This window comes from Mytilus galloprovincialis, chromosome 9 (genome assembly GCF_965363235.1).
Source record: "Mytilus galloprovincialis chromosome 9, xbMytGall1.hap1.1, whole genome shotgun sequence".
Taxonomy (NCBI): domain Eukaryota; kingdom Metazoa; phylum Mollusca; class Bivalvia; order Mytilida; family Mytilidae; genus Mytilus; species Mytilus galloprovincialis.
In genome coordinates, this window is record NC_134846.1 from 34,377,412 (window position 1) to 34,404,951 (window position 27,540).

Genomic DNA, 27,540 nt, shown 5'->3' on the forward strand with positions numbered 1-27,540 from the left:
CTTGATTAAACACAATTGTTATTCGAGCACCTAACCATACTTAAACATTTTAAAAAGTTTAGTATATTATTCTGTTTGTACTTTACACAAAATAATGACACGGAAGTATTGTCAAAGTAGCCAGTTAAAATGTTTTTTTTTATAGATATCCATTAAAATTGCCTCAATATGACATTCTTAAAAGAGGCAATTGAAAGCATATTCGAAGATACTTAATATGTTATCAATGAATATGTACACATATAAATAAACTCATCATAGATACCAGGATTGAATTTTTTATATTTACGCCGGACGCATATATTCGAAAGATATATTTGGTACCTATGACAAGGTATGTAATTGTGGTTTATAGATAAATATGAAAGCAAGCATGGGAATTCATGACCGTTCATAAACCCCCTCGTCGTTATTGTTCAGTAGTAGCGTTTGGTATTTATGTGATGAAAAGTCGTTCTTTTGACAAAAAGTCGTAAGACATAAATAAATCGATTCAAAGCTATACTGAAATGTAAATAAGGTTTTTTTGCGAAATCAGTTGCTGACTATTATTGACAAACGTAGAGTGATCGTTGAACTCTAGATGTCTACATGTGGATCATAGGTGTCTGCATGTTGATCATAGATGTCTACATGTGGATCATAGATGTCTGCATGTTGACCGAGATACATCTATATGTTGAGCTGTTGATTATGTGGTTGTATTTCTAACCTCTTCCTTAATTTATGCAAGGAAGCACCAGCTATTTTGATGTTACAGCTATCTTCAATCAAATTTAATTCTAAAACTTTGCTGTTATTACGTTGGTAAACCTGGAGAGTTGTCAATCGTACAACATTTTCTTTTTTATAAATAACATTATTCACCAGAGACTGCAGACATCCTTATATAATAAAACAATTAAGTTTCCACGTTATGTAATTTTTATGCTCTGGAAACCAAAAAAGTATTCGCCATATTTATTTACTTAAGGGAAACAGATTACTTCTTTCAACATCATTTTAATAATGTATTCATATATTTACATGCATATTGTATATCGAATGTCTCGCGGTAGCTCATAAAATATGTTTCCAATAGCGCGAGTTGTTATGCCATAGCTTCATTAGTTCATTATTGTCAGGTTATTAAGGACTCATCTTTATGACAGATGACAGCATTAACTTCACTATAAGTAATATCGTGCAAGAGTGTCCCTTGTGTTTACTGTTAACATATTACAGTTGACTCACTCCCAGAGAAAGATTGCTTTGACGGTAAAATTATTGTTTCAGAAACTAATCAGTCTAGATTATGTTCAGTTATAAGCTGCAATGTGCGTGTTCAATAAACGTCGTACTGTATACACACCTACATATAGTGATAATAAAGCGACTCTGACATATTTACATGTAGCAGTAGACTCTCACCCTGCATACACATGCTCGTAACTATGTATTGCGTGTTTTGTATATATGTAAAAAAAAGTTACAAAGTTACAGTAACATTTTGTGTCACAAGTAGCAACTCAAGTTTATACAATATACAAACAGCTTATAACAGTGATGACACATGGAGTGTCAAACATTGCTTTTTTAATTTACTTTGTAACTGTCGTCCAAATTCTCTTACAGGATAGAATATAAAATCATATATCGTGTCATATAACTTCGTTAGATTATGTTTTGTTTTGGTTTTGTTGTTTTGTTTTGTTCTAGAAAAGATGTATAAATACTTTCATCTTTATGATAATCATGTAATCTTGATCTACAGTGTGTGTTATTTATGTAACGTTTTATTTTTCTGTCATTTCAGAAGATCAACAGATTTTAAAGTTTTTTGGGATTAATTCAACAACCTCAGAATTTTCTGTTTTGTCACCATTAGACTTTGAATTAAAAATTAACTGGAACTTAAAAGTAATATGTCAGCTGACACAAGGAAAGACAAGTAGAAACTATACTGCCAACTTAAATGTTATAGTTCAAGATCAGAATGACAGTCCGCCACTTTTTCAAGACGGATCAAATCAAATCAAATCAGTTCTTGTGACAAACGACAAAAAGGTATACTTCTTAATATCGACATATCATTAAATTATATTGAGTTTCAAAATACCATTGAAACTACAATTACAGATTAGTGCAGGTATTTGTACTTTTCACCACACGATAAGATTCAAGGATTATTGTCTAAGGGTTTGACATGTCACAGAGCTGCCTTTAATGTCGACTACAAATCCTCTCAATTTCCCCAGGATGCTATTTTAAAACAAATGTTTAAAATTGAGAAAAATGCCTTTCAGCGTGCATTCAAACTCTATGATCTTGAAATTAAAAACATCTTTTGAAACACATTGTAAAGACAAAGCTTATTAAGCACACTAATCGCTTGTTGCGAGATCATCGGACGACAAAAATACAAATGTTTTGTTGGACATTAACTGTGTGATAAAAATAAAATTGATATTTTCAAATGAGTATAATCTTATAATATTAACAATAATGGTTACTCTCATTAAATATGAACAATTATTTTTATGTTTCCTGCAGTTAAGATATCACTTGATTATTTAGATTTCATTGAAATCTTGATTTAAATACAATGTTAAAATCTTTCCCATACCCTTTCCAGAAATCCCTTAAAATTTCATGGCATCATTATTGTACTTTCAAAATGAAAACATAAGTATAAAAAGTCAAACATCATTCCAGTCTTTGTGATTTTGTTGATTTCTTGAATATTTTGATGTTAGTTTTCAATTCCTTGTTCATCAGCAATTTATTTTATCAGGTAATTTTACGAAACGTTTTGAATTATTTTCAGAAATATTCTCAACCCATTTCTCTAATATCAGTCTATTGTGACTTAACCAAATTCTAAAATGCCAGTCTATTGTGACTTAACTAAATTCTCAAATGCCAGTCTATTGTTCTAATTGTAAAGGGTAACACAATTAAAACAAAATGAATATGTCAGAACGTGAATAAGTACTAGTTTGAAAATGTTTGAGTGAACCGTGTGATATTTGATTTGATAATGCAGACAATTTAACTGAGTTGCCAATCTGCATTTTATGTCTATACTCCAAACAATTAATTGCACAATGCTTAAATATTTCTATTCTAATTAGAATAACCTATTTAGTGAAATAAAGAGATCTTGTATGATTGACAATAAGACAACTACATGAACCCACCAAATGTAACTGCATGTTCTTCAGCAATGAGCAAAACCCATTCCGTAAAGTCAGCTATGAAGGACACCGACATATGATATAGAGTTAAACAATCCAAATTTACTTTCTTAAGAAAAATAATGCTCACATTAACATATTCTGAAGCAAAGAGGAAATTATTAAAAGAAATTAAACGCTAGTATGTTTATCAAGTTAGGAAAGATGCCAGTTGTTTGTGTATTCAAGTAAAGATTCCCAAAATTTCAATAAAAAGGCGCTGAGGTTTTTTTCCTATAATCTAGAAATGTTAACGGGTATATTAAACCTAGTAAATGTCTGCTTAATGAAATAGCTATCAAATAGTCAAGTTATTATCCACCAATTGAACGTAAAATCATTCCAGTTGAAAAAGTACATTTAATCTCACATTATCGAATATCCTATAATTTACAATTTTTATTATGTGTCAACACATGATATAACAACAACCGGATGTAACGATTAAAAATAATGCGGGAAAACATTTGCTCATGGTGTGAAAGCAGTAAAATTGTCTTCCATTTCATAATGACATTGATTTTTTCAACAAAAAAATGTATGAAGATAGTTATAATTTCATAATTGATTAAGTTTACATCTGAGCAACAGCATGAACATTGAGAGGCGTGCTGTGATATATGATGCAACTTCCGATGGTATGACGTAGGTGAATGTTATATACAATCAAAATTAACCCCATCAAGTTTTATAGGTCGTTACAATAAACTTGCATCTTCATTATCTTTTTATAGAGGACTATATGTACTTTTAGATCTACATTGAATTTTTTTAGACTTTAAATTTTTCATTTTCATATACACATGTATGTACAATGCACTCAATAACCTAATTAATCTTTAAATCCTGTCCTGCCTCCATGCCAATTGTGATGTTGTCCTCGCAGGTAGATCAACAAACAATAGGTCTTGTGTGTAAATGCTTGATGAAGGAATTAAATATTGGCCTAAAATAGTAAAATGCCCTAATATCTTGTTTTAGGAAGGAATACATTATTCTATCGAAATAGACACTCTGATTAAAACAAAAGATAAACTGAAACTGACTTTATCGTGACGCTAGATTTCTTGATTGAGAACATATTTGTTGTGCTTTGGGAGCTAAGTTTTTTTTCTAATATTCGGCACTCCCATGAGAACCAGCTGTGCTCTTCTACTTTCATATTAGATTAACTCCAAACAAAAGCTTTATTCCTATGAGAAATAAAAAAAAAGCATTTATATGACTATCATTAAATATCTGCAAGCTCCGCTACATGTATATATATGATTTTTCTCAACTTTGCTTTTACAGAGAATTGAAGTTATCGTGACAGATAAAGATGATTTTGACTGTTCAAAGTTTTCTGTACAAGTATTTGGAGACTCTCTGGGCATATGTCACGCTATATCACCACTTGGTTTCCGGGTACCAAACGTAACAATTTGTAGATTAAGTAAGTGTATCTGTGATTTCAATAATAGTTTGCATAATGATAAAGAGGTCAACGAGTACTGTAAATTCACAAATTATTGCGATGTTTTTTATTATTGCAAAAAATGCGACAGGGTTATAATCACAATAATTTAAACTCGTATTTTGAATTTTTCGACATGAATTAAACAAGGTTTTTTGCGATATCGCAAAAATTAAAATAGCATTTTAGGGCTACTTAGTAAAATTGAGAATGGAAATGGGGAATGTGTCAAAGAGACAACAACCCGACCAAATAAAAAACAACAGCAGAAGGTCACCAACAGGTCTTCAATGTAGCGAGAAATTCCCGCACCCGGAGGCGTCCTTCAGCTGGCCCCTAAACAAATATATACTAGTTCAGTGATAATGAACGCCATACTAATTTCCAAATTGTACACAAGAAACTAAAATTAAAATAATACAAGACTAACAAAGGCCAGAGGCTCCTGACTTGGGACAGGCGCAAAAATGCGGCGGGGTTAAACATGTTTGTGAGATATAGTATTTATATAGCAGGAAATGATTGAATAAAATATTTGTTATCGTTAAAAAAAAAAAAAAAAAAATAGCATTTTAGTCTAAAATGATAATAGTTATCAAAAGTACCAGGATTATAATTTAGTACGCCAGACGCGCGTTTCGTCTACATAAGACTCATCAGTGACGCTCATATCAAAATAGTTATGAAGCCAAAAAATACAGAGTTGAAGATAAAATCGCAATGATAAATGCACGCAATAAGTTCTGAATTTACAGTATCTAATAATTAATGCATTTTTCTTTAACTAGATGTCAGAATAAACAAAAACGTTACCTGAATAAATAAAAGGTGAAACTTAAATTGAAATAGTATAGGAATGCAATATTAACCATAATGTAAGACAATGTCGTACTTGGAAATAGGATGCCCATGTTATGCTTAACAATTTAATGTTGAAATCGTAGGTCAATACGATCTGACAGACAGCCGAAGTAAAGTTTTAAGCACTTCGGTGTTTATATGAATATCAATTATATGATCACTTTTATAATTTCCTTTTACAAAACTTTGATTTTTTTTCGAAAACTTGGGATTTTCTCATCGCAGTAATAGATTACCTTAGCCGTATTTGGCATCATTTTTTTGAATTTTGGGTCCTCAATGCTCTTCATCTTTGTACTTGTTTGGCTTTATAACTATTTTATCTGAGCGTCACTGATGATATAAAAAGAAGATGTGGTACGATTGCTAATGAGACACCTGTCCACAACAGACCAAAATGACACAGACATTAACAACTATAGGTCACCGTACGCCCTTCAACAATGAGCAAAGCCCATACCGCATAGTCAGCTTTAAAAGGCCTCGATATGACAATGTAAAACAATTCAAACAAGAAAACTAACGGCCTTATTTATATATAAAAAAAATGAACTAAAAACAAATATGTAACACATAAACAAACGACAACCATTGAATTACAGGCTCCTGATTTGGGAGGCACATATTTGAATAATTTGGCGGGGTTAAACATGTTAGCGGGATCCCAACCCTCCCCTAACCTTGGACAGTGGTGTAACAGTACAACATAAGAACGAACTCAGTTGAAAAGGGCTTAACTCATTAGATGGACAAAAATACAAGTGGACGTGGCCGGGTCCATGTACAACCCGACAATAAAAGACACTAGGAACAGATCTGAGAGTACTTGTAGTTATCTGACAGCTACATGTAGTTCAAAGCCACTAACAACTAATAAAAAAATCATGATCTAAAACTAAACCTTTTAATATGATTTCATTTGACATGAGTATACGATGCCTTCGTTGGCCGTCACTGATGAGTTTTGTGTATTAAATTATAATCCTGGTACCTTTGATAAATAATTAAACTTCAGATGCTATCGTAGCTGTTTAGTTCAAATACGCTCATCGCAGATACCAGAATGTTTTTTTTAATAGCGTCTGAAGCGGGTTTCGTTTTCAAGACTTTTCGGTGACGCCCAAAGAGAGGGCATCGTATACTCATGTCAAATGAAATCATATTAAAAGGTTTAGTCTTAGATGCATGATTTTTTGTTGGAATTATTTTGTTTATTCCAAGGTTTTCATTGCTTTATTGTCACCTGTGAACACAATAACCACTGTATTATCTGAAAAATAAGACTAATAAAAACTGGATTTACTATATCCGAATCATCTTAACTATAAGGAAAATGTGAGATATCTGACAAATTAATTTGTCTTGGGTGTGATATACGTAGCAAAATGCATCGTAAACATCTATTAACCAAAGTGTTAACTAGTATACTAAACATGTAATTCTGTAGTTAACATCGACTTATTGATAATGTCCACTTTTAATTCCAGTCGTTAACATTAATAATACCAGGCCTAAAGTACCACTTCCGGAGGATTACACGTGTAATGTTGCTTTTATCGATGAAGGATATATGCTGTCATCAAATGAGACAAGATCTGATAGAGTAAGTTCCATATGCGATTATCTTTCGGAAAGAAAGTTGAGCTACCAGGAAAAGCTAATAGTTCGCTAAAAAAAAGTAAATAAAACAAGTAGTAAAAATGTTGTGCTGAGTTTAATTGATGTTGATGTTGACGTCATTCCCGGTATATGATATTTGTCATTGATTCAAAGTTATATGATTTACAATTCATTGACGAATCGAACAAACTTTTAAAGTAAACAACAACGGACATTTTGTATTTGTGTAGATTTAAAAATAAAATAAAACAAACCTGAATCCGATCATCTGAAACATGTATCGTTATTTAAAACAAAAACAAGGAAACAAAAACAAAACATAACAAATCAAATAGGAAGATAACAACAAAGACAACAAAACATTCCAATTGATTAACTTAAAATGACAATAAAATAAAAGTGAAATGAACACACTATATTATGTACTTGAAAAACTGCAACAAGAACACAGAAATAATCCACGATTATATAATTTGGACTTCATGGGTGAGTACATGAAGCAAAACTCATACATCAGGGTAATGACGGAGAACGACTAAATTCTATAACACTAGAAATTTTGTTGACCGACATAGTGTATCTGTTTCAATTCACGACAGTATTTTTTTTCCAGAGCTCACGCGTTTGTTATTTATGAAGGTAGCTAATACCTCTTCCTAGTTTGTATATTTAAAATAAGTTTATAGCATACGTTTATCGAACATCGGTTTAATACTGCTGCGTGTTATTTACTGAAGAATACAAGAGACACACAGGCATAGTAACCTTGCAGTTATATTTTATTAAGATATAAGACATAAGTTGAATACAGGATGTATCATTTATTTTATAGGTAATTTTAGAATTACGTTGGCAGAAAGGTACAAAGGCAGTCAACGATAATAGCAAAATGATTCAGCTGCGAATAAATAGAAGTGCAAGTCAGTTTACTCAGGTACGATTTTTTTTAAAAGTTATTATATTAGCTTTGTTTATAAAAGAGGGACGAAAGATACCAAAGGGACAGTCAAACTCATAAATCTAAAACAAACTGAAAACGCAATTTTCTTGTTTATTACTTTGAATTAAAAGAATCTTATTTAGTAATTTGAAGATTCCTTTTTTCATTTTGTAAATTTAAAAGGATATTGTCGGTCAAAGCTATAGAAACTTTCTGACACCAATACAACCAGGAGTTAACATAAAGGATGCGATATGCTTGTCAATGAATCAACTACTCAATAGACATCTAAGACTAACGGAATGAACGGACAATATGCAGGTGGAAATTTGCAGGTCTATGTGGTACTTTCCTTTACAATTATCCATTCTATATGCTTGAACAGATCCGATTGATTGAATTTGTTTTTACAAATACTTTGTTCTTCAAACCGGATTTGTTATGTCTGTTGTTCAGTGATATTAAACATTGGAAAATGTCCCGGAAGCTCATTTTACCATCTAACTGTGTATATATAAATATTTTATCCGGTCAATTACTCTGAATTTTTCTTAAATTTAATTAGTTATCATTTATACTTCAAATGAAACATACACAGGATACAGGAAAATGTTTTTCCTTTGCTGAGTAATAGACAACACTACTCGATGATCGATAAAATAGAATATTTAAAAATAAAAACAGTTATAAAAAGGATTTAATGGTCTCGCCAGGGGTTAAATTCACAAGACACGCTGTGGTCGTGACAATGTTAAATACAAAACCATCTGACATTTTCTGTCGTGGAAAACATGTCTTCAGTTTAACTCTAAAACACACTACTGTGGTATGTTATTCGTTGTACTTATGCGAAACAATTTTATTTTCAATTAATAAAATGTATGCTCATTGCAGGTGTACAAGTTTCCTGAACATATTAATAAGACTGTATATGTAATGAATCCACCAAAACATGCCTTTGATATAACAAGTGGTATAGTTTATGTTTCTAATGCGGATACGTTACGACAGAGTGATATTGGTGTTAAAGTCACTGTTATCTCACATCCGGATAACTTCCAAACAGATTTGTTTATCTCTGTTATAGGACAATATCATGTCTTGAAGACTGATAAGCCTTGTAGTGAGTATAAACGTTTTCTGTAAATGCTGTCAAGGTACTTGTACATTAATTTGATCATGTATTTGACAAATTCTAATTAAATATTTATCCAAATATGTAAAGAAAAAGGCACTTAATTGAAACTAGCACACACAAATACAAACCAAGGGGATATTGAAATAATGTCTGAAGTTATTACCAAGGTTTATGAGTTTAAACATCTGAAATTTAGTGCAATGCCAAACACAATATGACAAACAACGTTGCTTATAAATATGAAATGACACACAATATTCAACACCTCATTTCATAAAAAATAAAGAATCGAATCGAAAGGAAAGGTAAGGGAAACAACATTAAATGAAACCGTTTTTTTTCTTGGCTTCATGGCTTCTTGGCTTTGTACATGAAACATTTAACATGCATTTTAGTTTTAAAATATATTAGTTTCAAATATAATAATAAGTGATTTTTTATAGATGAGTCTTGTTCCCGCTTTATGTATAAGCAATATTGTGAAACTGGTTGTGGCCTTGGTGCACCAAATGGGAAATGTGTCTGGCGTCAAGGAAATGATGGAGGTGGTCTTGAATCTAAATATTCAACATGTACTCCAGATTTACATACGTGTCCTGATCAAGTCTGTGACCCCTTAGAAAGGGCTTTTCATTTATTGTGTCCACAAGATTGTACAAGTAAGCCAACTATTCGTTATTGTCTATATTTTCAATATATGAATTACAAACGTGACCAACAAACATATTAGAAAAGTGCTATGAAGTATCCATGTTTGTTTTCGACCTGAATTATATCAAATACTGTTGTTAGTGAAGGAAATATTGGAAAACAATTAAATAATGAAAGCTTTAGTTAGTAGAAAACTGTCATAATATCGTTGATGTATATTCTAAAGATTTCTTTAGTATGGAATATAATTAAACATAATAAAGATTGTCAACGTTTGAACTAAATGATTTGCAGTCTCGAAACATGTGATTTATGTACAACCAATTATTTGACTTTTATATTATACAAATAAGGAGATTAAGATCGTTCTAATTCGTGACTAGCATATTTGGAAACATTTACACGAGCTACATTGAAATGGAAACAAAACACAATAGTTCTAATGTTTGTGACGTCAATTATAAAATGAAAACAACACGTTATAAAATTTCAATCGTCCGAAGCGCTTTTTTAGATTAAACTTCATCAAGGACGCTCAAAGCCGAATTTTGGATAGCCAATGATGTATATGGACCGAACACTTGACGATTTATAAACAACATGAACAAAAAAAAAAGCAAAATTGCAGTGTTTTAATCTATTTGAATTCATATATAATTTTATTTTATAGCTGAGGCTGTTGGAATTGTGAAGCAGGACCCCCTGACAGGGCGAGGTATTTTACAAGCTACTGGACCTTGTTGGTGTGATTATAACGGGAAATGTTCTTGCTTTGAACCCCCTCCTTTCAAGTCAACTACACCACTTTCGGTCATATACAAACCTGGCGGACATAATAGTAGTACAAAAGATAGGAACCAAACCATAGAAAATGTTAGGGTTGATCCAGTTTTGGATGGTAGGTATTTTCATGGTGGCATCGACAGTCTGATATATATTATTTTTCTATCTAGTTTGCCGTACCTAACTTAAAATATTTTATATATGATAATATAAAAGAATATACAGTTAAAACTTTTAATCTAATGAGTAAAAGTTTGAAAATTCAAAATGAATACATACAGGAACGGATGATAAAGCGGTTGGCTGTGTTGGATTTCAATTCCATTAAACGAGTTTATCAATTAGTTAATCACCAGTTTTGAAAATCTTGTTCCATCATATTTCTTAAACATTATGAGAAATTAAAAAAACAACAAATAAAATTGTGAATGGAAATGGGGAATAATTTCAAAGATACAACAATCCGACCAAAGAGCAGATAACAGCTGAAGGACACCAATAGGTCTTCAACGCAGTAAGAAAATCCCGCAGTCAGCTAGCTCTTAAATAGGAGTAAAAAGAACTACAACAGATAGAGTCTCCTTGCTTTGGACAGGCGCAAAAAATGCGATAATTGTCGAACGGACTCGACTTTATTTACCTTTCATTTACCATTCTTATGTTTAATAACTGATATTTCCTTCTTATTAGATAAATGTATTATCATAAAATTCATATAATGTCATAAATCTGTCAATCTTTTGCAGACAAACTTAATAACAGTGATCATACTATCTGTGATATAGACTGTAAAATAACAATAGCAACGATATGTGGATGCATCAGCGCGCTTGCATGCTTGTTTGTTCTTGTATGGAAAACAAGAAGATTTAAGTGCCAGAGGAATAAAACACTCAAACATGTCGGAAGTGTCGCATCAATGTCTGTTATACCGTCGGACTATTTTGACGATAGGGATTACAGGACACAACACTCTTCCCCACAGTATGGTCCATATTACAAAGAGTCGTACAATAGCAGCGTGGTAATATTTTTAACACGCTTTTTGTTTCTTGATCAAAATGTCAATGTCAGCTCCTAAAAGTTGGTTGAAAGCATGCACAAATGAACATGATAAATTGACCGTTTCTAAAATTTTAAACGCCAGAAACGGGTTACGTCTATCAAAAGACTCATCAGGGACGCTCGAAAAAGTAAAAAGCAAAATAAAGAACAATTTTGAAAAGCATTGAAAACCAAAAGATCCAAATAGTTTCGCTAAATACAGTTAATCAAAGATCTTGGGTTTATATTGGTATCTCGAGTTGATATGGATGTGTTATTTAAAAAAGATATATAATATTCTCTATATATTGGATATATGCTTTAGATCGATGCAAACACCCTAAGTTGAATATGTGCTACTGAAACCAAAGGACAAAGTGTCACTCTGTACACAGATGTCATATATTCATAATATATTATCTAAGAATTTTATTCGCCTTTTTTTGCTCTTTTTGTTCTAAGTTTTTTTATAAATTTTAATGAACACCTGATTCTATGACATAAACTACATTTGATATTGTTTAATGATATTTTCCGTGGTTTTAATGAAATCAGATGTCTTAAATTATGATGTGATTCTGTGTAAAATTAAAAAAAATACCATGATCATAGCTAGATCACGACGTTGAAATTTATTGACTTTTTCTTTACACCTTTTAACCCTTAAAGGATAGGAAACATTCTCTGTTTTGTTTTACTTTATTTGTGGCAAGTTTATAAAAAAGGTTAAAGTGAAGATAACAATACGAATTAACTCACTGAAAAGCTTTTTTTTTCATATATAAACTGGAATATGAAGGGCGCAAACATTACCTTTCGTCGAGATAATGCTTGACAAATAAAATATATTTGCATTTTCTAAGAATCCAAATTATACGAAATGTTACTTTTAGTTATTGTTTTTTCAATACTAATTTGTGACCAGATTGAGTCACACACTTGGCTTGATAAATACAATGTTGAAAAAACAGGAAAGGTTTAATTTGTGCAACATTGGTTAATCCAAATGCCTTTTTTCTAAATTGCTGCAAAATTGTATATTCCATATCAATACTTAGATTTTTTCTTCTTTCTATTGTAGTCCCCAGAAGATGCAAAGTGGGAATTTGAGAGGGAACATCTACAATTAGACACAACTCTTGGTGAAGGAGAATTCGGGAAAGTTGTAAAAGCTAAAGCCTACAACTTAGACGGAAAACAAAATTATACTGAAGTAGCGGTAAAAATGCTCAAAAGTAAACATTTACTTATTTAAACAAATTATTTTAAATAAAAATAAAAATTTATGGATTTGTAAAATAAATCATAATCTATTTGCCTGTTTATATCTTCAGTTTGTGTTCTTTCTTTGCAAATTTCTTTCTTTAATATATTCTTAATAGATCAACACTAAATTTAACACTCTGCTATAATTGGATTCTCACATTTTCAATATTATGTCATAATAAATATTTCCTATTGATATTTATTTTTCCATGAGGGCGAATTATTGCATTTAAAAATAGAAGCTAATCAATATTTTTTTTTTAATTTTTAGATTGTGCCTCTGGGGTTGAACAACAAGCATTATGGTCGGAGTTTAATTTACTGAAAGATGTTCAACATCCTAATGTAATACGATTACTGGGTGCATGCACTCAAAATGGTGAGTAATTCACGAATAACAGGATACAAACACAGCAAATCGGAAGCATGATTACATAACAACGTTGCACCATCAATATACAAACACAGCAAATCGGAAGTATGATTACATAACAATATACAATTATCGGATACTCGACTATAATCAAGATTTCAAAATTGTAAACATCTTTGATGAGCTTTTTAAACTCAGTAAATTTGTATAAACATTTCAAGATTGAATGTTTTTCCTTTAGTAACATTGGATTTTGCGCAAACTCTAAAAATATAATAGGGCAAACCGGCGCAGGGTAAAATAAAAAGTGATGGAAGTGCAATATAAGTAGGCGGAGTTAAACCTGTATATAGGTAAATATGATTATTTAATAATTTTAAATAAACTTTAAATACTATGTATAAAAGTTCAGCTCTGCCTTTTCATATTGATTTCGGATGTCAGTCTTGCTTTAGCAACCATTAAAACACACACAGCAAGCAACCAAACCAAACATTTAACTTGCTAGCATTAGTTAACAGCTGTAATCGTTATTTTTTCCTTTAAACAGGTCCAACATATCTGATAGTGGAGTACTGTGAACACGGATCTCTACTTAGTTACTTACGAAATTCTAGACTTGAAGAAAACGGTTATGTTAATCAGCGGTATAAACCATCAAAACATATTTCAAATCCAAAAGAACCACCCGAACTTCTCACAATTCGGGACTTGCTTTCCTTTGGTTGGCAGATTGCAAAAGGGATGAAATATCTGAGCGAAATCAAAGTAAGTCAATAATAGAGGGCAAATACGTTATGGTCATTTTAATATTGGTTTGTTTGTTTTGAGCAATTTGAGAAAAATATCTAAAAGTATTTTGTTATTGATTCTCATCTGTTTTCTCCCTCTTTTTCAATCACGTTTGTAATTCATATATTGAAAATGTAGACAATAACGAATAGTTGGCTTACTTGTACAATCTTATTCATATTTTATCATATTTTGGAATATGTATAGTATTGGTGTCGGAATTTAGTATAACAGTCATTATCACTGAACGAGTACATTTGTTTAGGGGTCAGCTGAAGCACGCCTCCGGGTGCTCGGGTGCGGGATTTTCTCGCTGTATTGAAGACCCATCCGTGGCCTTCGGCTGTTTTCTGCTCTTTCTTTGGTCGGGTTGTTATCACTTTGACACATTCCGCATTTTTATTCTAAATTTTATCGGTGGTATTAAATGGAAAAAGTGCAAACTTATGTTAATTAGAGAAGTAAAAATTGTATACTAAGTATGGAATCAATAATTTTGTAGTATTTCAGACTATTAGACATTAAATGTATATTCTTTTATTGAAGCTTGTTCACAGAGATTTAGCAGCTAGAAATGTTCTAGTTGGTTCAGGCAAAGTGTTAAAGATATCAGACTTTGGTTTAACTAGAGATGTTTATGAAGCTGATACATATCTTAAACAAAGCAAGGTAGATACAATTCACTTTTTATCGTTTCACTAGAGCGTACATGCATATGGCTGTATATATATTTTAAGTTTATCTTTTCTTTTTAGAACATTTTTAAATAGTGTGATATTTAGATCAAACATGAGTTATACTGAATAAATAAAAATCATAATAGTTTTACACGTTCAAATCTTTTGCACACTGAAGTGGCAAACTTTCATAAATATCTGCAGACATTTGATAAAACAAAATACGTTGTAAAAATAAACATTGTATAATACTTGAAAGTGAGAGTAAACATAACGTTTATAAAATACTGTTTTCAACACTTAAATTGCCGCTATATAGCCTTTTATGCTGAAAAGGTGTTAAGCAAACATAAATCAATCAACACTAAAAGTTAAAATATTGTTATACCCCAATGCTCATATATAACTGATTAAAAAATATACTTAAATCATGATTTTTCCAATTTAAGTTTTTTTTTATTGAATCAAGGAAGTTTATCATATTCGCTTTGTTTAATTTGTATACTCAGATGTGATATATTTTGAAAAAAAATTATTTTATTTCTTAAAACTATTTTAGGGAAGAATTCCAGTAAAATGGTTAGCACCTGAGTCACTATATGCACAAATATATACCACACAAAGTGATGTGTAAGTATATACAAGTCGCTATAAAAAGGCAACAGTAGTATATCGATGTTCAATAGTCATAATTTGATTACTAGTAAAAAAAAGAGGTGGGTAACAAACTTAAGCCAAAGGAAATGCATAAAAAAAGTGTAAATATCAAATTTAAATCAAATCCGTAAATCGAAAAGGATCGACAGGTTTATTAAAGAGGAATAAAATAGAAATATCTCAGTGAAATGCAATATAATTTACAGAAACAACAGTCATTTTAATGGATGAAAATGAGTTTACACCGCAAAAGGTAGGCTATAATAACAATCAACAGAATAGAAAACAACAACCTACAAATACAAAATGCTGCATTATTATAACTGATGCCATATACAGGCTTACAGCCTATACCCATAGTGATAATCATATTTGCATTTATCTTTTAAGATGGTCCTTTGGTATTGTTTTATGGGAAGTTGTTACTCTCGGTAAGTGTAAAACGTAGAATATTTGTATCAAGATAACATGTAGTTTACAATGAAATATGAACAGTACAACAAGTATAATACTTCAAGCAACAAATCGATGATAATACTTCATAAAATCAAATAAGAGATTTTCTTGGCAGACTAGATGCATTGAAAATTTAAACAACAAAAAACTGAAATTCCAGGAAAATTTAGAACGGATCTCTTTTCAGATTGCAAAATTAAGAGCATTAAACGAATGAAAAACAACCGTATAGGCTTCAAATCAAGTTATTGGTCCACAAAATTGACATATAAGCACGTTTACATCCATGGTACATTGTATAACATTTACATTTTGATGTTGAGACTAACTGTCTAGGCATTTCTGACGATATTAAATCTATAATTGCTTATCAAACAAAGCACACTTTCACATCACTTTTCGATTAAATTTGATCGGATTTCAAGTTTTAAAATAAATAAATCTACTTCGTAAATTATTATATTTTGTAGAACATTTCACCAAATTTAACAATAAACTGTATATGAATTATTATACATTTAACATATGATTTATCAGCTTGGTCTTTGTTTTTTATATCAGGTGCACCGCCATATCCAGGTGTTCCACCAGAGCGTCTTTATAACCTATTATTGGCAGGCTATCGTATGGACAGACCTGAAAATTGTTCTGATGAGCTGTAAGTCAAATTAAACAGTAGTAGTTCACCCATGTTCAAATCTTATAAATCGATTAGAAAATAACAATCAGGTTACAAACATAAACTGATAGAATCGCTAGTATTCTGAATATCAAGCAAATGTAAATTTCAATTGTTTTTTTTTTTTAATTTTCATGACATTCTCAAATAAAACTAGAATATGAAATTACATTTAGAAGAAAACCAATCCTTTTACTTCATTTGTGTAACAAAAGATTTTATTTTAGTTTTCTAATTACTTTGTAATCAGCAGAGACACGTTTTTGTCGTCTAAAATGTGATCGTCTCCACAAATAGACCCATTCTAAGATAATGTAATGTGTTTTAAATAACTCCCAGATATAAACTAGAAACAATCCTATATCAAATTGCTAATTTTTCAATTTTATGGCACCATCAATTCAATTTAGGTGAAAAAGTATGTCTCATTAGATTTGTTCAGTTTGCTCATTTGTATTCTTAAAAGACAATTGTAAAGTTATAAAGCTGCAAACATGTCAAAACAACATGTTTTGCGACGCAATAGTTTTGAGTTTCTAACATAAATACAAGGTGAAATGGCATCAAGGTAATTTGTATGTTTTAAATCGAAAAACCATCTTGAGTAAAATATTTTGAACATTTTTTCACACTGATGTGTTAAATAAAGACTTATTATTTTTATGAAAAAAAAATTGTGCTCCTATTTGTATGAATAACAAAAATCTCGAACTATGAATAAATAAACTTATCATATTGAATATGAACGTAATAGTATAAAATAATGACAAGTTGTCCGAGTTTGTCATACTTTTGGTCGGCGTTACATTTGCGCGAATTGCCCCTATGTTTGCACTACAAAACACATTTCACTTCCGAAAAGATAAAATTGAAAAAAAATAATAATGATAAAAAATGAAATGACATTGTCAGAATGACATTCAAGAGGGAGTTTACAATTACAGAGACATTTTAAGGGAAACATCCTTGAATTTCGATACTCTTTCCGTGTAGATATATAAATTAATATGCAATGTAAGAACTGATCGCGATTGCAAAGTTTTGCTTAAGGGAAAACAATGAGCACAATCGTGAAATTAACGATCGTAAATGACAACAAATCATCCTGCTTGTTATTCTTCAGGTTAAGTTTACTACGTTTATTAAAATACGCTGCAGCAATACTCTATTTAGTGAGAGGTAAACATTAAGGTGAGTTCGGGCAAACGTCAAACCATATGTTCGCGCCAATGTAACATCTGTTCAAATTCAAATTGTGCAGTCCAAGAATATAGATGTAATAAAAATTAAATGTATTGATTATAGATATGCTGTGATGCAGAAATGTTGGAAAACAGACCCACAGGATAGACCAACATTTTCAAAACTTGCAGATATATTTGATAGAATGTTGCAGCAAAGAACGGTACTATTTAATAAATACTAGAACACACCCGTGATATCGCGGGTCCGTGACTGAATTAAAGTATATAACTATGCGCAAGCCTTATTTTAGTATTAGTACTGTCATCTGATAAAGACATGCCGATTATAAGATACACAATTTTCTCTGCTTTCAAATCTTTCTGTTTGAACCCGTCGAACTGGAACTTATCAATTATTGGTAAAATTAATTATTTGGAAAACAAAAGGTCCTGGAATGGAGTATTTTTAAATCAACAGCATTGTCCTATATAAGTTATCAATTAAGTTGAATTCTTCATTGAATCGCTGTTTTACGTCATGCCCGCTAACAAATTGAAACTTATTTTTAGTCCAGATTTTTAGTATTCGTATTGTTATCTTAGAAAGTCTTACGGATTAAAATACTATAGGTAACAATTTGACAATTTAGTAGTGTCAACCCTGTGATTATGACCCGTGTATATAGCATAGTAATCCTGAATACACCGTTTGGTGGTGCGCCTGTCAGATGCGGAACGTACTGTAACAGATAAGGTAATAGGTAACGTGATTATACTATTGATATCGGGTATCGGACTCGACCCGGAACTTCCTAATTATTGGCAATATTAATTACGTGGAAAACAAAAGGGCCTGGAGTGGTGTAATTTTTAATCTACACCTTTGTACTATATTAGTTGTATATAAAGTTGAATTCTTTGATTCGTCGTTTTTACGTGATGACGGCTGACAAATTGGACCTCGTAATTTTAGTATTATAGATATGTATATAAAGTATATACAATATCAATACCAAATAAATTATAGCACGCATACATGTGTCCATTGAACTATAATATAATAATAGAATTTCAAGATGAACTGTCTTACTTTTTTATTCAATCAAAACTGCATTTCTGTCAATTTTGCTAAGTAAACGGATTGTTTATATAAAAACTTATCGACTGGAGCTGTAAATAAATGTTATGATAGTTACATTAAATCGCCGGATGTGACGATTCCAGAGCAATGCGGATCAATTGGAGGAGCACATCTGATCATTCCTCATATTTGTTTGGACCATGCTGCTATTTTTTATATTTCAACAATAGATATTTGTCCTTTCATCTTATTGTTTTCTTCACGGTTGTCTCTCTTTAGTTATCTTTTTTTTTTTAATTTTTTGACATTCAAAATTAAGAATATCACTTGTGCTGTCACAAACATGAAAATACGGATTTTTCGTGTCATTAAAATTTGATAGAAATTATTATAATTTAAGGAATGTATCTCCCTCTGCAAAGCTCTGATTCCTTTCACGGATTTGACTATACTTTTTGGACCTTTTGGATTATAGCTCTTCATCTTTTATATAAGCTTTGGATTTCAAATTTTTTGGCCACGCGCATCACTGAAGAGACATGTATGGAAATATTCTTTATAAAGCACAAAAATGTCAGTATTCACCTCAGAAGCTAACAAAACCTTTTAATAGACTTATTAAGAAGGGATATAGTTACGATACTGTTGTCAGGTCATTAAAGATTGCATATTTTGGCATTAATATTGATTCACTTATAGGGTCTTTGCATCGGAACTAAACACATTTATTCTTAATAAACCAGTTGTTGGTATGACACGGCTTATGTTCTTCTCATATATGTTATGATGGTATGATACTAAACCCCTCACTTGGAGGATTGTGCCTGATATTCATATGATGAAGACATAATTTTTCAATCAGTTTAATTGAGGTCCGGAGCTGGCATGTCAGTTAACTGCTAGTAGTCTGATGTTATTTATGTATTATTGTCATTTTGTTTATTTTCTTTGGTTACATCTTCTGACATCAGACTCGGACTTCTCTTGAACTGAATTTTAATGTGTGTATTGTTATGCGTTTACTTTTCTACATTGGCTAGAGGTAACGGGAAAGGGTTGAGATCTCACAAACATGTTTAACCCCGCCGCATTTTTGCGCCTGTCCCAAGTCAGGAGCCTCTGGCCTTTGTTAGTTTTGTATCATTTTAACTTTTAGTTTCTTGTGTACAATTTGGAGTTTAGTATGGTGTTCATTATCACTGAACCAGTATATATTTGTTTAGGGGCCAGCTGAAGGACGCCTCCGGGTGCGAGAATTTCTCGTTGCATTGAAGATCTGTTGGTGACCTTCTGCTGTTGTCTGCTCTATGGTCGGGTTGTTGTCTCTTTGGCACATTCTCCATTTCCATTCTCAATTTTATTGTCGAAATGCGCATCTGGTGCAAGAAAATTGGTACCGTTAATTTTATTATAGACATTGTCTCTAATTACATATACGATATGCAATAATATAATACCAAACTTTTCTTGCATAGCTTTAGCCTGGTACACCCTTGAAATCAGTTACCCTCAGGGAGTTCTCATATTATACCAATCTCAGTTTTGAAAAGACTGCTTTAACTATGTAAATAAACTATAAAAAAAACATTTGATAGAGCTTCTAAAACTTTTACAGGAGTATCTAGAACTGACGGGTGGTTTTGAAGATGATACATCAGACCTCTTTGGCAGTCGATATGCTCCATCAGTATCGGGTGAGTAGTGTTTAATTTGTTGAATTTAGCAGTTGTATTTTACATTTGTATCAGCGTTAATTTGATTGATTAAGGTCAGATTTTACCAAGATTTTCGCTCTATTCTCTTTTCAGAAAGTAGAACCCTATCATTACACCAAAGACATATCATTTATAACTTATATGACTAATACATCACAAAAAAACTGTTTGCTCTTGTCAGCAACAGTTGTTTGTCACAGTGAATGACTTTGAGATAACTATGACTTATTAGTATATTCTATTTTTATTTCCAAATTCTCCGTCCGTGTAGTTTAAACAGTACCAGTGCTTAAGAAATGATTAAGAGCTATTTTTTTATCGCTGTCGTATTCATCGGGTCTAGATATGTTTGTATTCTATGTAATATGTTCTGTTGGTTTTTATATTATAAATCGTCAAGTACAAAAATTAAAAAATGCAAAAGTTTTCAGAAAGCCATTTTGACTTGGTTGTGCGTTATGCAATATCGGTATTACAGGATGTGTTCCATTTGTTTAAAGCATAATCCCGTCCAATTTTGTTCGATTTAAACATCATCTAATTTTATCATCGAATATGTACTTACCTTGAGCAATACGTCGGGTGCCACTTGAGCACGGTATAATAAACCTTCCGGAGAAGCTGAGATCAACGCAGGTTCATGGTGGCGTTCATATTGTCCTGTCTTTAGTTTTCTATGTATTTTATGTTGGTCTATATGCATTTTTCTCTATAGTTATGCTTTTATATTTAATAGTATTTGTTTTATTTTCAGGGATTTCTATACTTGGTAGTCGGCCTTTACCTGTACATTCCGAACCTACACCTATGGACAATAGGAACAGTGGAAGTTCATATCTTACGCCAGCATTAACTAACCCTATTGATACAAACACTAGATTTTCAGACTCTACGTTGTCAAAACGTGAACAAAGTGAAACTTCAGAGATGGCGTCTTTACTGATTGACAATAGAAGTAAAAACCCTTTTATTAATGAAGGTCTAGTCAGTCCCAAAGCGGAACAAACGGTTGTGTGATCTAATTTATATTGTGATGTGTACATATTGAAATTGTTTAATTGATCTAGTCATGCTTTTCTGTGATGGAGTCCATATATACATTATAACCTATATATAATTATGCAATGAACTTCAAACAAATATTTGTCTATGTAGATATTCTTATATATTATCTGAATATTTGATATGTAAAATGTATAAAATATGCTTGATAGCTGTGGTTTCTGTTATTAAGTAATTACATTGAATAGGTCATATAGGTCAAACTAAATCTCAAGGGACAAAAAAACATGTATATACATGTATTTTCATGTGTATCTGTACATACGTATTATTTGTATCATAATCAGAATTTCCTTTTGGTATGATACTAACCTTTGCCAATAGTATAACTTGTATCAAAATATATTTGATAAATTGTAGCCTTAAATTGTACATTCTGAGCGCAACCACAGTACATTGTTGGTGCAAAAGGAAGTCAATTACGGCCCAAAGTTAAAATGGTTTTATTGATAGTTTTCTGTCATTAATATTTGGTGTTATACGGTCAAATTTCCGCTTCTTGTGACACAATGCCAAACAGCATATACAATAAAACTTGTATATATATATAAATAATGATAATTAAATGTAATGTAAATAAATGTATTTGTCTAATGGTTAAGACGATAAATATATATTATTTAATTTGATGTATACTACTTGCTTGGGTAGCTGCTTTGTGAATTAAAAACTACAATTATTTATAAAATCAAATGTCTGTCAAGCCTTAACAGCAGCCAAAGTAAAAAAGAGTGCCATTATTTATCAAATGTGCGTTCATCATTTTCGAAATAAGGTCACAAATTGGGTACAAAAATTGCAGACAGTATATTCTGCATACATGTAACCATATTTATAACTGTCAAAACTGTTTTATTATGTCTGATAAAATATTGTGATATTAGTTCCATGAATAGTGTGACTTAATAGAAACGGGTATGTAGATGATTAGTTCTAAAAATCATTATATTTTAGAGATTTTGGTTCTTTTTCTGGTAGTGAATATATGATGGATGATATTGGCAGTCATTATCATATTGTGTAATGAAGATAATTGTTATTACTATATGTATTTCCAATAACTGGTCATGGCTTTAATTGCAACGCGAGAATTGACTCACGTGTAGACTTTTCCTAAATTACATTTTACATGTAAAAAATACGAAATAAAGTTGTTAGGAATTTTAAGAACAGTTTTTTTTTTTAAATGAAAACCTTATTATATAAAAAAATTTTAATGCATTTCTGCTTTTCGTTTACTTAATTTCTTGGACCTTATGAAAATATTTACCTTCACTCTTCAGCCTCTTTGATTATCCCTTCACTCCATTTAAAATTCAAAGACATAAGTGGGAAAAAGAATATTAAAAACAAATGGCACTACCCTTTTAACCTCTTTGACTTTCCGATAGCATAGTTTTGATAATTTTGCATTTTAGTTTTTATTTAAACAATACTGTCTTAAGAAATCAAAATGTCTAACTCTATTTTTATACATGGTACATTTCCTTACAATTTTACGGGTATCGGTACATTCCAGTTATTTTGTTGACTATCTGTTTGAAAAAAAAGATACCTGCTAGCAACTCGTCCAATTGTATTTATTTAATTAGGATGTAGAGAAAAAGAACTCAAGAAAAATTATTTGACATTTTGGATGAAACTAGATTAAAAATAACAATAATATCGGTACTTTTAATCCTGCATTTCCGTTTCTACAGTAGCGATAAGGCGTACATATTAATGGCTTTCATTTGTATGGAAAGATATTTTTTTCATTTTTACATCATTGTTTTCATAAATCAAGCCCACATTTGCAACATTCTCAGACAAAACAAGTTTGTTTGAATTTAGATAAAGTTTATGCATAAATATTATCATGTATGCAAACTATTAACACAAACAACAATCACAAACCAATCATACAGTTTATAGTGTTGTTATTTTGAGTTGTAAATTGGAATGGGTTTGCTTTACCGTGTAATGGAAATGTATATTAATATCTTACATTTGTTGTCAATGATTTGAATAAATGCAGTATTTCTGACAATTCTATCTTTTGCTTTTATTCCGCTATATTGGTGTATTAACTATTGTTCGTATATATAAGACGATGTGATATGAGTGGCAATGAGACAACTCTCTATCAAAGTCACAATTTGTAAAAAGTAAACCATTATAAGTCAAAGTACGGCGTAAAACTATTGTAACCCATTTCTGTATTCACTTTAATATTGTGTGTTCCAAACAAGTGTCATTAGATACTAAGGAAGCAATCAAAAACCCGTCATTCAAAGGAAAGAAGGAAAATATACCATGGCTAAAAAGAAAAGCGACAAAAAGACAGTTTAATAGAAAACTACTAAGACAACGCAAGATTTTAAAGCAGAAACAAGAACCAGTGTGAACTATTGCGTTCAAAAGAGTTTGCAATTACCGCTCTATTGCTCTATTTGCATGTTACTCATGTCGGCAAAAAGCTATACAGAGCTTATGTGTGAAATGTTCAGTTAACTGACATAAAAACAAAGTTGTCTATTCTATTCTCAAAGCAAGTAAACATTCAGTATTAAGTTGTTCTGGTTGATATTACATTTGAGGAATAGAGTGTCGGAATTTGACTATGAAAAGTGGAATATGACAACGATATTTATCAATGGTCAATTACATCATAATGGCGATCGCAAAACGTTCGATGAAATTATTTCAACTTTAACATTGGATCCCCAAGTTTAATGGCTTTCTTTAAAAGTAGCAACTCGCTATCGTGACTGGAACCGTATAGCCTTAAACCAGCATAAGGACATATGCTCCATCCTTGTACCAATTCTGATTTTTCGCAAATCATGGATGAGTTTGTAAAAAAATCTCAGCGATTGCTTCCCCTTTACAGTGAACACGTTTTAACTATGTACGTGCCTTTCAGAAATCATGATAGATATTCATTTGGAAATGTATACTCCCCTTATACAAGGTTCCCCGACTGTGTGTGAATTGTTATGCCATTATGGAAATTTAACCACCGGAAATTATTTATGTTTTTGACACATCTTATTAAAATACTCATAGACCGATCGGCAAATATATGTGACAGACACATTGCAATAATGATGTAGAGTTTTTTTCATTTTGAGAGCCTTATAAATGGTAATTACAACGATATTTGATCTGCATTAAGGGGAATACATTAAATGCTTTTAAAGAAAGGTGTTATCTTTACTAATTTTAACAGACTAACAACATGTTCATAACTGCCATCTTCCTAGAGATATTAGTTAAATTGAATAAAAATGTCAAAAAGTACCTTTTACCCGACTGTGTCGGTATGGTGTGATTTATGTGGACACATATACATGTATGCATCTTGACTGTATAACAAACAAATCCTGTTTTTCTTCAAACTGCAATAGAGCATGTTGCGCATTGGTAACTTCAAGAAAAAATGTTATTTATCCTAAAATAAATTTAAAATAATTTGAAATCTGGAGAATAACAACTGAAAGAGGGTATAATTCTTTAAAATTACACGAAGCACAAACCATTGAAAATCATTGAGAAGGACTTGAACATCAAAAGAAGATAAAACCAAAACTGACATAAATACTGCGGATCTTAGAGGGACAAAAAACGTGTTTGAAGCCAAGAACAACTAATAAAAAATTATTTTATCCTAGACAAAACTATACTCATAACGTGCAAACTGGCAAACAATAAAGGAGGTTGAATTAAGGATAGATAGCAATTTTTATACATGTTATTGTGAAGCAAGTGTCGCAAAGTAAGAAACGCAAGCATTACTAGCAATATCAAACTTGTGGTCATCAATGCTCTTTAACATTGTACTTTATAAGCCTTGTATCTTTGATGTTTTTTATATCCATTGAGTGGATGTAACTGTTGGTGGATATTCCATCTCCCTCTATAGTATATTTCAGGAACTCACTTTTCGGCTCTCCCTTGACATCATCTGCGAGTATGGTCTTGAGGAAACGATGATAGTCCGTCGGAAGGGGACGATAAATGGCTGACCCGTGTTAAGAGAGAGCCATATCTCTTGCACGTTAAAGACACCCTTGTAGATTTCGAAAAAGAGTAGGCTAATGCCGCTACAAGGCAGCACTCGCACCCGCAAAGTGGAAAGGGATTAATATAAGTTGCAAAACTTGTTTCCCAATCCACTATAAATGAATATGTTTAAACTAAAATTACAATTAGAGTAAGGTATGTTTGGTGGTGTTTTTTTTTAACAACCACTGGGTCGGTGGTTCACTCCCGATGGCATCGTTACAAGCCTAGTAATCAGCATTATGGTGTAGACATGATTTATTATAGATATGGAGATATTTATAAACTAACCAATTATAAAACAATAAATTGTTCGCTACAATACGATCGTTCTCCCTCAGGAAAATTTTTACCTTAGATACATTTGGTAATTCTTTTTGGAACTTTTGGTCCTCGTACTTTGTGCCATTTGACTTTTTGAAGGAATGTAACTTCTGAGTCCTTTGTAGACAAAACGCGATTTTTGCGTACAAAATTATAATCCTGGTATCTTCGGTAAGATTTGTTTAGATTGTTTTCAGACAGACATCACAGTCATACTATTGCCTTTCCATATTTTGCGCTAAGATAATGGAATAATATAGCACTTTTCAGCAAAAATTCAACCAATTGCTGATTGTTAAGCTGTTTCAAGATTTAAATCCATTAAGGTCCAGTGATTGGTATATTCTTTATATATATTTATAAAGTTCTCAAGAAACGACGGAGTAAAACTGTTATACATATCAAAAATGTGCTATGGGTGAATAGCTTGTTTGAAGACGTCTTCCTTTCAGCCTGTGAATAATTCAATTTAATATAGCGGAAAAGGGGAGGTAATCGAAATCTGAAAATGGACTTATAAAACCTTCAATCTAAGTTGTACATCAACAGAATTGGTTCAATGATAAAACATGAACCTTTTTTGAATTAGATGACAATTGAATTTTGATGTTGATATATTTTTTTAAAATGACCAAAATATGGTCAACCGTCTAAAATACTGTTGATACCGATGAATAATAATTTTAAAAAAGGGCGAATTTGTGCTTGTTTACGTCAATGATACAGCAACTTGACAAAGCATGAAAAGAAATATGTCCTTTAATCTATGTATCTTTTTTGACGTGAAGGACTGAATTGATAAATGTGCAATTAATGTATATATTCCTTCATAGCATTATTAGTATTTGTACATTAAATAATGTTTTAAGTATATATGTCTTCTCGAAATGTTTTTTTTTTAAATTTAAAGAGGCAAGGTTTTAACAAGTGCATTTGTAAATTGACGTCTAAGAGAACAAAATTCAGCGTAAGTTTTTAAATACGATAAATATATGAGCTGACCGAACACATCAATAGATCTTGCATAAGCATACTAAAGCAAAGTTTTGGTGAATGTAAACAATTAGATAGATATTGTCAATGATATTTATCAAAATGCATGTTAAAAGGTTGTTATGTGTGAAAAACTGTAAGAAAAAAATTATAAATCTAAAATACCCTTAACAATTTATTTTTTAAACAAATGAGCATTTGTCACCCACAGATGAATATCACAATCATATCCAAATATCAGACAATCCGTCCGTAAAATAGCATGCTAAGAACGTCTTTTGGCACTGACATAAAAGCTTCATGTAAATAATCATTTCGGTAGTGTCTACATGCAATTCCCTTTCGCCAATATGCGCTAAGATGATGGAATAATATGGCACTTGTATGCAATAATTCATACAGAATAGTAAGTTATCAATTGCTGATTGTTAATCCATTTTAGGACTTAACATACATAAAGGTCTAAAGATGCGTTCACTGCCCATTAGACTTTTTTGGCAAAACTCTAAGAAAAAAAATACACTCTAAA

The 27,540-nt window shown here is 31.4% G+C and overlaps 1 protein-coding gene across 1 annotated transcript in view; it reads left to right on the plus strand.

Moving 5' to 3' along the window:
• The window catches only part of LOC143044871 (proto-oncogene tyrosine-protein kinase receptor Ret-like), a 77,517-nt gene extending 53,838 nt beyond the window's left edge, over positions 1-23,679 (plus strand). Inside the window, exons 4-21 of the mRNA XM_076217088.1 lie at positions 1,796-2,046; positions 4,509-4,650; positions 7,020-7,135; positions 7,985-8,086; positions 8,987-9,215; positions 9,674-9,889; positions 10,552-10,779; positions 11,411-11,688; positions 12,790-12,943; positions 13,246-13,353; positions 13,898-14,115; positions 14,686-14,808; positions 15,376-15,446; positions 15,864-15,904; positions 16,491-16,587; positions 17,914-18,013; positions 20,489-20,567; positions 21,343-23,679. Coding sequence (XP_076073203.1) covers positions 1,796-2,046; positions 4,509-4,650; positions 7,020-7,135; positions 7,985-8,086; positions 8,987-9,215; positions 9,674-9,889; positions 10,552-10,779; positions 11,411-11,688; positions 12,790-12,943; positions 13,246-13,353; positions 13,898-14,115; positions 14,686-14,808; positions 15,376-15,446; positions 15,864-15,904; positions 16,491-16,587; positions 17,914-18,013; positions 20,489-20,567; positions 21,343-21,605 — 2,816 coding nt within the window. The 3' untranslated portion in view covers positions 21,606-23,679. The remainder of the gene's footprint in view (positions 1-1,795; positions 2,047-4,508; positions 4,651-7,019; positions 7,136-7,984; positions 8,087-8,986; positions 9,216-9,673; positions 9,890-10,551; positions 10,780-11,410; positions 11,689-12,789; positions 12,944-13,245; positions 13,354-13,897; positions 14,116-14,685; positions 14,809-15,375; positions 15,447-15,863; positions 15,905-16,490; positions 16,588-17,913; positions 18,014-20,488; positions 20,568-21,342) is intronic.
• Positions 23,680-27,540: the final 3,861 nt, after the last annotated feature.